At 35.3% G+C, this 12,356-nt stretch overlaps 1 protein-coding gene across 17 annotated transcripts in view; it reads left to right on the plus strand.

Annotated features, from left to right (window-relative positions):
• Positions 1 to 12,356, plus strand: part of HMBOX1 (homeobox containing 1) — a 182,235-nt gene that overhangs the window by 77,354 nt on the left and 92,525 nt on the right. For 16 of the 17 annotated variants that reach the window (XM_032265389.1, XM_032265378.1, XM_032265395.1 and 13 more), the window contains exons 2-3: positions 653 to 732; positions 6,835 to 7,311. In XM_032265389.1, coding sequence (XP_032121280.1) covers positions 710 to 732; positions 6,835 to 7,311 — 500 coding nt within the window. In that variant the 5' untranslated portion in view covers positions 653 to 709. Of the gene's footprint in view, positions 1 to 652; positions 733 to 756; positions 4,946 to 6,834; positions 7,312 to 12,356 lie in introns of those variants that run through there. The other variant, XM_032265383.1, reaches the window with a different exon arrangement.

Raw genomic sequence — 12,356 nt, forward strand, 5'->3', positions numbered from 1 at the left:
AAAACAACTTTAAAACATATGTCAATTAGAATAAAATCATCTGTCTCCTCTGCCAGAAGAGCTCTGAGAAATTGAGAGAATTTATAACATCTTGTTGTGCTGGGATTACAGGCATGAGCCACTGCACCCGGCCTGTTTTTTAAGTCAGCAAGGCAATTATCTACAACAGGAACTTCATGAATGCTACAATTTAGGATATACAAATGTGAAAGATTTCTAACTTTACTTTGTACATTTTGCATGTATCATTAGTCATTGTTAGACACTTTTGCCATAATTCAATACTGAATGTGTATTTTAATGTGAGTTTTTGACATCCACATTTTTAACTTTTGTCTAATTTATAATCTTAGTTTAGAGTTACTGGAAATTGTTGTCTCTGTAACTGTGGTTTTAAACAGCTAATAAGTTGTCTTCATGATCTTTAGCTTATAAACAATGAATAGTAGATATTTTTTGTGAAGATCTATGTCTGAATTGAAAAGGGTCAAAGTGTGTAGTGAATAAAGCAGCAGAATGCAAATCAGAAGACATAACATTTAACATGATTAGCTAGTGTTAACTCTTGATATCCATAAGTTATATAATTAAAATTCTTATTCAACACTTGATTAATATAAATATTTCTCAATTTTCTATCTTTGTTCTACAGAATGGTAGATAACGCAGATCATCTCTGGAAAGGATATTGATCCGCCTCATGTAAAGTATGCTCAGTTCCTTTCCAGTGGTGTAAGTATCTAGTCCTTCTTGATTTTCATCTTCACAATCATTTTAATAAAGTTATTATGATTATGATCCAGATTTGACAGCAGATGTTCGTAGAGTTGAAAAGATTTTTTTTTGGAAAATGAATCAAATGGAATACCCGTTTGACATTAAGGTGAATAAGTGTCATGATCATGTGGTGAGAAATGAATTTTTAAATCTATTAGCCTTCTCTTACCATTTCTGTTTTCAACTTTGAATTTTAAAATTAATTTTAAATTGAATATAAAATTACTGATTTTTAACTGCTTAAAGCTTAGAAGCATGCAAGGTAGTTGGCTGTTTAAGAGAGCTAGTATTGGATTCCTTGTGACAAGCAGACTACTGGAAGTATACACTTTCTTGTTGCCTTTTGTGTGCAGACTTATAGCACCTTAACCATTTTCCTTTACCTGTTGGGGGGATGATAATGTAGTTAAGCCTATTAGCTAATATGCTAGCCTTTCTTTGGAGTCAGGCAGAAAATACAAATTGAGATAGTGGTATTGTGTTTAGAGTGTTTTTGTGCTAGAATATGAGCTATAACCACTAGTTCGTATTAAATAGGGCTTTGAATAAAAGTATTCCGGGAATTTCAGATATTAGAGAAGACAAAGTATCTATTAGCTCATTAAGTGCATCTTTAGAGTCTAATGCAGAATGCCTTTAGCATAAGTATTTTCTAAAATTTGATGGAGTCTCCACTTTGCTTAAATTCCTTCCGTTTTGGTTGACAGTTCTATAATACAGTAAGTAGACATTAAGAGAGATTTTCCTTATTGTTTAGGCTTTTCATTACAGTTCCTCACCCTCCCCCCACAATAGATTCTGTGATATAGTGAAAAGTTTCTGGAATAGACCTTGAAGATGTAAACTGTAGCCTGACTTTCCGCTAAATAGCTATATACTAGAGAAGGCACTTATCTCTTTGTGCCTTAGTTTCCCTCCCCACGTTTTTAAACAATTTATTTGCTAATGGCTATTTTCAATGCATCAGCCTTCTCTTTTACCATTTCTGTTTTCAACTTTGAATCTTCACATTAATTTTAAATTGAATATAAAAGTACTTATTTTTAACTGCTCAAAGCCTAGAAGCTTCTGAGCTAGATGGCTAAACATTCAAGAGTGTTAAGATGTCTAATGGCTGTTGAAAATAGTAAGTGTCTGATGGCTATTGAAATGAATGTAAGCATCATGAAGCCATGAGTTGTTGCCTGATTTGTTCCTTGTTGTGTCCTCTGTGCCTCGCACAGGATCTGTTACATAGTAGGCACTCAATAAATGTTACTTAAGTGAATGGTTTTTGGCTAAATGGCCTCCACTTCTCTCATTCCACACTAATTTATATCTCCGTCTATAAACATACATGTTTGTACTTGGATTTCTGTTGCATATGTTAGAAAAAAGATGATCAAAGTGTCATTTCATGAATCACTGTGTTTATTGCCATACAAGAAGAATGTTTTCTTGGGTTCACAGTACTTAATGATGGGGAAGGTAACATGGACGCACTTCACGGGGAATACACTCAATAGATGAGGAACATTAACCACATTGTGAATGTGTTCCAAAGCTATTAAAGTCTCTTTGTTCCATTATGATGAAGGAGGCCTCTGTGTTCAAGTGAAGGCTAAAGGTGGAAGTGTACCTTTATATGAGCAGTTCTTGGGAGAAGCTGGCTTGACCACCATAGCTGAGATTCTGAACCACATGTTAGGCTACTCAGTGCTAGAAAGTGCTGGCTTGTGAGGTGTAAAAGCTCTGAGGCATGTTGCACCTGAGCTGTCTGGTTTTGGAGAAGCAGCTGACAGAGAGTAGCCCTGCTGCAGTCTAAGCTCCCAAAGTGTCTGTTAAGCTCTTGAGTGTATATGTGTTTTGAAGTCCAGTAGTTGTGACAGTAACTCACATATGGATTTTGATAAGATGTGAGGTAACATTCCTGAGATGATGGAGAGTTCACTCCTGGATTAAAATACTGTGATTGACACTAGAGTGTGTTAAATTATCATGCATAGAGTGTGTTATTGACACTAGAGTGTGTTAAATTATGCACACTAGAGAGTGTGTAAATATCATGTATGCAAAACAAAACTAACCTATTTTGCCTAGTCATTCTAGATAATAAAAATAAAGGCAGCAGAATTGAGCTGAAGAAAAAGCTGTTATCCAGTAAAATTTTACCAACTGTTGGTGCTTTACAAGTAAGGTAGTAATGCCCTTTTTACCCATGTGATTTCAAGGTTAATCATTTGTGAATGCTTTAACTGTCTTTGCTCTACATGTTTGTAGAATTTAGCTTATGAAAGTATATTCTGGATCATGCCTTATCCAAGAAGGGTTTAGGTAAATATTCAAATCAGGATAAAATATATTATGAAAAGTATTATTATGGTCTTAGTGGTATGATATTTTCTTAGAATATCAGTTTATGAACTGAGCTGTAATTCCTGCATTTAATTGTTCTTTTATGCATTAAAATTGTCTGTTATTACAGTGTTGAAATTCTTCTCACATCATTTTCAATTATTGTTGGCCTGAGTCTGCATTCAGATTAGTAATTTAAAGTGAAACATGTTCCTTATCCTGTGAACAATCCTTGTGCATAAGAAAATTAATTCAGTTCTTACATGTTATCTTTTTCTGTTATAAAAGAATTGCTGGTATCATGGACTTAGATGACCTTTGTAGGTCATTTACTGCCATAAATTCATGATTATGTGCTTAAACTAGGTAAATTATGAGAAATAAAATTTTGAAACGCCAGCATATATGCTTTTTTTTATATTAATACACATTGCAACATTATTCTCAATATCCAGAAGAGCTTCTTAGCATTTTCTCAGTAAAATATTGTATCTTCAGTGTCACATGCATGTTTCGATCCTGTTTGTTATACTCTTAATCATTTTGCTCTGTAATGATCATACAAGTGATCATTCTAACAATTGTGGATCTTTGTGCTTTAGGTCTTGTTTGCATTAGGGGCCTCTCAGTGCAGGGCACAGGCATCTGATTTGAACAAGGTGAAACATAAAGGGAAATGTATTCTCTGCTGAAACAAAACAGCAAGAAGAGCAGGGATGTATTGGGGCTTAGGGATTATTGGAATAAGGGATGTGAGCACTGCACAGCTTTCTCCATTGGTCTGCTCTATGTTTCTTAGCATGTCTGCTTCATCCTTCCACAAACTAGCTGCTTCCCTGTAGTGAGGAATTTACCAGACTAATATCTTCCTGCACCTGAGCACAGTTATGGTGACTGTTCACCTTTTCCCTCATCTGATTAGAAAATTTTGGGGAGAGCAAGACTTGGCTTTCTTGTGCGCCTACCCTATTGGCCAGAAGGTGGGTATTATAAGTGATAGCCCAAGAACATGTGCTTAGAAACAATGAGGTGTTCTAGGCAGACAAAGTAATAAGTGCCTGTTGTTGTTCCTTTTATGACTTTTGGAATAAAAGTGGTTCTAATAGTCAGTGACTCTGAAATGACATGAAATACTAGATTGTTTCATATGCTGTGAAATCTTTAGTTTTGACATTTCTAATTCAAATGTTAGGGTGGATACTTTTCAATAATAGGTGAAATTCATATAATTTACTTTTATTTATGCTAATACAGAGTGCTGCTTCATACAGGGAATGGTTTGAATAATTGTATACAGATAACTAACTGCTCTGATATGAATACTATAGGAAAATACTATGATTGGGGATTTTTGTCCATATAATAAAACAGTAGTTATTGAAGTCATCTAAAGTAGGATCACTTTATGAAATATTTTGATAACATGAAGACTGAAGCTAGCAACAAACAGGTCTACTTCATTTTCAAGGGAAAAGAATGTTTGTTTAAATATTTTCATTGTAATATATTGTGGGGGAACCTAAGCCATCAAGAAAGAATATAATAATCATGAAAATCGGTCTTTTTAACATGATGGCCATCTCGTCACAAGAGAGTATTGGAAGAAATCAGACCATAACATTTGTAGGTGTAGGGCAGATACTGTGGCCCATGGGCACAAATGGCCTGCAACATGTATAGGGTCACAGAATGTGTGTGTTTGGTTTTGTTTTATTTTAATGAGCTTCTTTTTAAAACTAGGATGATTTCATCTGAAGTTCTAGATTTCTGCCTACTTATTTTTAAAAGGATTTGAAAGATAAAACATCAGTGAAATGGAATAGACAATCCAAAGGTAGTGCAGATTGATATGGAAATTGTGTATATGATAAAGGCAGCATTTCATATCAGAGGAGAAGACAGATATTCAGTAAAGACATATGATATCTATCTGTCCATTTGGGATGAAATAAAGCTGCAATTTTTTATACTTGTTAAGTCAATAAAAATTCTAGTTTGAGCAAGGATTTTAAATGTAGAAAACTATTGCTCAGGCCCCTAGGCTCATCAGTAATTCGAGTAGTTTTATCTAAATGGCTTTAACTGAGACTTAAATGAGTAGAACAACCTGTGTCTCAAATCATATGTTTCCAGTTAAGTCCTGCAACGTATTGGAAAAGAGAATGATGTGTGCTTTTAGAGTCAATAAAATCTAGGCTTAAATCTTTTTCCTACTTTTTATTCAGATTTTTTGTAAGGTACAAAACCTACTCTGAGCCTTAGTTTCCTCAGTAATCAGTCTATCAACATAAAATGAAATGAATAAAGACCATCTACCACAGAGGGTTGCTGTGAAGATTGGATAAGATTATGTTATGTGAACCTCTTATGTAATAACTGCCTAGAAGTAACTATTCAATAAAGTTTTCGTGTAGAAGGATGAAGAAACAGTGAGACCTTCAATAGCTATGGGGCACTGGCCCAGAGCAGATGTTTGTTTGAGAAAGATGAAAAAATTCCTTGACATTTATTTCCATCTGCAAACATTTATTGAGAGCCTACTACATGTCATGCATTATATTTGGCACTAGAACAATAAAAATCAAAATAAAAGAGGTTACCACTTTTAAAAATCGTGAATGAGAAAGTCAGGTCTCATGAGAAAGGAATTCAAGGCTTTGCACAGTGGCTATCGCCTGTAATCCCAGTACTTTGGGAGGAGGAGGTGTATTAAATACAAAAGTAGCTGGGCTTGGTGGCAGGTGCTTGTAGTCCCACTCAGGAGGCTAAGGCAGGAGAATGGCTTGAACCCAGGAGGCTGAGGTTGCAGTGAGCCAAGACCATGGCTTTGCACCCCAGCATGGGTGACAAGAGTGAAACTCCATATCAAAAAAAAAAAAGGAATTCAAGTAGTGAGAATTTTTACAGTATTTGCTCTCTTAATATTGTTATTCACTCTAAGAAAACATTTTCTGATGTGCTGCAGTATCTTGTGCTAGTTAAACATGTAGAAGCAATTTCCTAAGAAAAATGAGTAGCTCTGTTTGGCCACAACCATGAAAGATCTATTTGTCAGTGTAGTTATTAAGAGAGAATGCATTACCAGAGATGAAAAACGTAAAAAATTGCTAAGTAATGGATGAAATGGTGCTTAAATTTTTAAAAAAAATCTACCTCTCTTTTCCACTTAAATATTTTTGCTGGTTATTAGCATTTTCTTTGACTTTGCTTAGCAAATTATTTGTTTTCACTAAATGAAGTTGTAGAGAATTCTTAGGTCAATTTAGCTAATATTTGGTAAATAATGTAATACAAACAAATTTTTCAGCAATTTTCCATTAATACTCTAATATGGAATAATATACTTGAGATAGACAAAACACTTGTGAACTGTCACATAACCTGGGCTTATGCCCTCTATGTACCTAATCTGTTGTTTTGGTATTATTTACATAACTAATATTTTGGTTCTGATATTTACCAAAACTGAGGAAAATATAAATTGTATGCCATATGAAATTAGGTTTTATGTTATGCCCATGTTCACCTAGTAATACGTATAGTACCTATACCAATCCATTTGCCAAGGCAAAAACATTCTAGCATGGAACATATCTTAATTTTCAATGAAGAAGTTTATGTAAAAATATTGCGGCTTCTGCTGAGCATTCTCTATAATGATATGTGCTGTAGTAGATATTGTCAATAAAGAGACTTCTTTTTATCTTTTTTTTTTTTTTTCAGTTTGCTGGAAACCATGTCTCATTATACAGATGAACCCAGATTTACCATAGAGCAGATAGATCTGCTTCAGCGCCTTCGGCGTACTGGAATGACTAAACATGAAATTCTCCATGCCTTGGAAACTTTGGACCGTCTTGATCAAGAGCATAGTGACAAGTTTGGAAGAAGGTCCAGCTATGGAGGAAGTTCATATGGGAATAGTACCAACAATGTCCCAGCATCTTCCTCTACAGCTACGGCTTCCACACAGACACAGCATTCGGGAATGTCCCCATCACCTAGCAACAGCTATGATACTTCCCCACAGCCTTGCACTACCAATCAAAATGGGAGGGAGAATAATGAGCGATTATCTACGTCCAATGGAAAGATGTCACCAACTCGCTACCATGCAAACAGCATGGGTCAGAGATCATACAGTTTTGAAGCCTCAGAAGAGGACCTAGATGTAGATGATAAAGTGGAGGAATTAATGAGGTTAGTGACTTTGCTTATTCAGAGTCCCTAAAAATGTCTGTGTTCTTAGATCGTTTTTAGGTAGTATGCTGCATTTCAGCCACTTAGCTGTAAGAACTGTTGTAACTTCCTCTTCTTGCCTTTGGAGATGAAAGAAAGTTCAAGTTTTATGTTTTTAATTTAAATTTTCTCTCCTTTACTTCAGCCCTTTCTCTTTGCTGCTTGATGAACCTTTTCCATTCTCTCTTTATCAAACACCAGTCTTCTCTATGACTCTTAATAGCTAATTTCTGAAAAACACATTCTAATCCTTAAATCTGTTGTAAGCACTTTTTCTGAGGGATAATTCTATCTTTATACAGAATATATACACTCTTAACTTTTCTCTCCAGCATTCCATTCAAGAAAATAATTTGGGGTAACTATTATGTGGGGTTCTAATTTTAGCAATAGATGACACACACACACACACACACACACACACACACACACACGGGGTACCTATTACATAGGTTTTAATTTCAGCAACAGACACACATATGCACTCACACACGCACATATTGTCTTTTATAAGTTTAAGCACTTAGAATTTTGAACACTGAGAAAAGAAATCCACTTTCAACAGAGGGAATTAGGAAAGGCTTCACTGTGGACCTGGGACTGCTTGAGGGTAACACCATGTGTTTTTCATTGTGCCTCCAGGATCTGGAACTTTCTTTGGCACATGGTAAGGGCCTAATATGTTCAGTGAAGGGTGACCTTGACCTAAATGCTAAAGAATAGCATTTGTTTTTAAAATACCGGAACTTTATTTGAAGTTAAGGGCAGAAAAGGCAAGCCATGTCTTTAGGCTGATAAAGATTACTGATGGGTGAGACAATACAGGTTTTGGGAGACTTTGAGTTCCATACTAGTTTATTTACTTTTCTTGGAATTGAGGCATTTTGTAAAAACTTCTCTAGGAATAGAGATGATAAAAGTATTGTTTTCACTAGATTTCCACTGCCATAGAAGCAAAAGAGCGTACAGATAAATTAGTTACAGTAGATAATGAAAGAAACTATAGCAGGAATTTGTCAGAAATAAAAATAGGACCTATAAGTATCATTACAATTCTTCCTAAAGATTTTTAAACTTCAAGATGGAATAATAGTGACTTAATATTGCCCCATGGAAGATCTGTCCTGAAGTACCACAATGCTGAAATATCCTTAAAACAAATAAACTGTCCTGAATTTATTTTTAGGTGGAAATTCTAAAAATGAAATTCTTAACTACATTGACTATTGTATGTGGATTCCAGTGTCATGTTAATAGTTTATCTAATTAATAGTTTGTTACAGCAGTTAGAGTTACAAGCCATTATTGTTTTATTTTTTGAGACGGAGTATCACTCTGTCACCCAGGCTGAAGTGCAGTGGCGTGATCTCCGCTCACTGCAACCTCTGCCTCCCGGGCTGAAGTGATTTTCCTGCCTCACCCTCCCGAGTAGCTAGGACTGCAGGTGTGTGCCACCATGCTGGCTAATTTTTTTTAAAGTTAAAAATATAAGAGATTAACTTGGCTTTGAATTCCTTTTCATGTGTTAAAATAGGTGACCAAAGTTCAGGTGTTGCTTTTGAATGTAACATTGTTAAGAGTGAGAACTATTTGGGCAAATAAAAGTTACTTCGCTCATTGAAACATAACAAGGTTAGCTTTTAGTTATTCTGAGTAGAGAGGATATCATCAATTTAAAAACGATGCCAACCTGGTTTTTTGGTAGTGTTCCTGTTAATCAGTTTTGATAAGATTTCTTCATAGCAGCTCTTTTTTTTTTCTTTTTGAGGTGGAGTTTCATTCTTGTTGCCCTGGCTGGAGTCCAATGGCACAATCTTGGCCCATGGTAACTTCTGCCTCCTGGGTTCAAGTGATTTTCCTGCCTCAGCCTCATGAGTAGCTAGGATTACAGGCATGCACCACCACACCTGGCGAATTTTGTGTTTTTAGTAGAGATGAGGTTTCTTCATGTTGGTCAGGCTGGTCTCAAACTCCCAACCTCAGGTGATTCTCCTGTCTCAGCCTCCCAAAGTACTGGGATTATAGGCGTGAGCCACTGCACCTGGCCTAATAGTTAATTCTTAAATGTGTATAAGACTAACAAGAAGTATGGGAAAACTCATTAGTAAAAGCCTCTAGAAGATTGTCCAGAATAATAAGGGTCTAAAAACTTGACTTTTAACTCATAGGTTGGCCTGTTTTAATTCAACTGTATGCTCAAAATAATAAACCTATTTAGCAGTGACTGGGATTTGTAATTAAATCCCATAATTACATACATGCCAGTTTTACTGTAAAATATATACAGGTTTATACTTTATCAGTATTTAGTTTATATACTACCACTTGTTGTATAATCAGGACACTTCATCTTCTTCCGTTTCTCTGCTTCTTTATTAGAACTGCTGCTTTGGGTTCTCCTGATCATCTCAGGGTCTCAGTGGCCCTTCTGGATCTCTCTGGTCCTCTGCCATTGCACTCTCACCCACTGCTGCACTCCTGCCTTCCTCCATTGTGTCCCCTCTCACGCTTCTCCGGTTGTAGATGACAACAATCCTTGGGTCAGTGGGAAAGTTTATTGGATGACATTCTCACTTGTAATCATTACAACCATAATGTGAGGTTCATCAGAGAAACTGAAATTCACAAAAATTAAATACTTTTCCCAAGAGAACTTAAATATTAACTGGCAGAGTCTAAATTATGTCTTTATTATCAATATGTCACTGGTGTACATTGCCTCTCTAAATAAATTTTTCATGTAGATTTTAATAAGATTTTAGGGAAGGTGGTTAATGAACATAAGACATAGTATGAATTGCCATAATGGGCTTTGCATTCCCCTCCCCCATGATATTTGCTACTTCAAAATGATCACTTACTAACCAAGTGAATTTTTGTTTAGTGGAATGTTAGAGAAATATTTTAAGCAGTGGATCTTTCTGAGTATTCTGTGCCCTTTTAAGAATGTACTGCCCTTGCTGATCACTAGACACTATGGTGATACTATAGCCCATTGGAAGTGGTGGTCTTGGGTGGGGGAGCCTGGGAACCTGAATGCCTTACTGTCTCCCTTTCTACCTGTGTGCTTCACCTCTTGCTTATTCACATTCCTCAACTCAAACTCAAGACACATTTTTTAAAATCTTATAATTTATTGACTTTACAAACTTAACTACTAGTAATTTCGAGATACATAATGGAGATTTTTTTTTTTTTTTTTTTTTTTTTTGAGACAGTCTCACTCTGTCACCCATGCTGGTACAGTGTTGCAGTCTGGGCTCACTGCAACCTCCGTCTCCTGGGTTCAAGCAATTCTCTTGTCTCAGCCTCCCGTGTCGCTGGGATTACAGCATGCACCACCACCCCCAGCTAATTTTTGCATTTTTAGTAGAGATGGAGTTTCACCATGTTGACCAGGCTGGTCTTGAGCTCCTGGCCTCCAGTAATCTGCCCACCTCGGCCTCCCAAAGTGTTGGGATTACAGGTGTCAACCACTGTGCCCAGCCCATAATGGAGATTTTTTTGTAGAACTTCATCAAGTTATTATTGTATACCATATCAACTCATTAAGAAAGAGTGAGAAAGTAACTTTGATTTTTTTCATTTTTGATTTAGGGTAAAAAAAAAAAAAGGTAAACTAGCATATGAATTTAACAGATTGTTGAATATAACACTTTAGGAAGGACTTTAAAGCCAAAAATAAAGACCTATTTTACATTTTAATGTTTAAAAATGCATCTATTAATATATAAATATATGTGTAGGGGTGTGTGTATATACACATCTGCTAATAACATATAGCTCCTAATGTGTGTTTTAGATACATATTATGAAATAATTTAAATGAAGTTTATCAGAATTCATTAATAATACCATACATTAAAGATGTTATTGTTAACCACCCATGTACTAAATTTTATGATATGTTAGTATTTTGTTTAAAACTTTGAGACTTTATTCTGAGTTGGTTATCTATAGGCCAAGTATTTTACTTGCATAGGTAGGATGTGCATGTTCTGTAGATAAGACAAGATGGTCATGATATCCAGTTACTATGTCATTGATACATATATAGTAACTTTTTTTTGAGTTATTTTTTAAAATTTAAGGTTATACTTTATCTCCATGGGTGAAAATTTATGGGAAAAAGCTTTTATTCAAACGTGAAAGAAATTTGTACATCATTGTATTTTTCGAAGTATGAAATAGTCTGTCTTGGTTGGTGTTGCTTCATCTCTGGAAGTCTTTGAGAGAGGTGATTACCTTTAAGAGATCCTAAAGAATGTGCAGTGTATATTAACTGTGAAAATATGGAAGATCTTAAAGCATATCATTTTTTAACACAGGTGGTCTTTAGCATTCTTTGTTCTAGAAAAAGAAGCAATGTCATTTTGAACTACTGTAAATAATTCTTTTCCTGTCTGATTTGGTAAGCTTAAATCTATTTGAGAATAAAAATTTAAAGCTGTTTTATAAATTATCTAGATCAGGCTTTCCATTTTACAAGCTTTTATCTCCAACGACAATTTTTTCATTCATTGAACAAATTAAGCTCTATTATGTGCAAACCCCATAATGAATAAGGTACAATCTTTGTGCTAAAGGACTTTACAGGGTAGTAGGAGAGATAAGATTAGGAACAACTATAATACAGAACAGCATGTAATATATTAGCATGTGAGTAGTAATATTGAAATGTTAAAGTTAGCCATTGCAAGAAGAGATAAGCTGTTAAGATCAGGGAGAACGTCTTTGAATAGATGACAGTTAAATTGTGCCTTAGTAAAAGGGGATTCCATAAAGAGGCATCACTGATTAATTCATCCATACACTAAGAATGGTCTATAGGTAACAGTGGAAAGTTTAGCAAGTTATAAAAATAATGGCAATGGAGGGTAGGAGGGAAGAATTTCATCCTGGTGTGGAAATCATGCAGATGAATCTAGCATGGCAATAATTTGAAAAAGGCAGTAGGAGGAAATGACATGGACATAAACTGGTTAGATGCAAATCAAGCAAGTAGC

This window comes from Sapajus apella, unplaced genomic scaffold (genome assembly GCF_009761245.1).
Source record: "Sapajus apella isolate SASKATOON/1434 unplaced genomic scaffold, GSC_monkey_1.0 scaffold150, whole genome shotgun sequence".
NCBI lineage: Eukaryota > Metazoa > Chordata > Mammalia > Primates > Cebidae > Sapajus > Sapajus apella.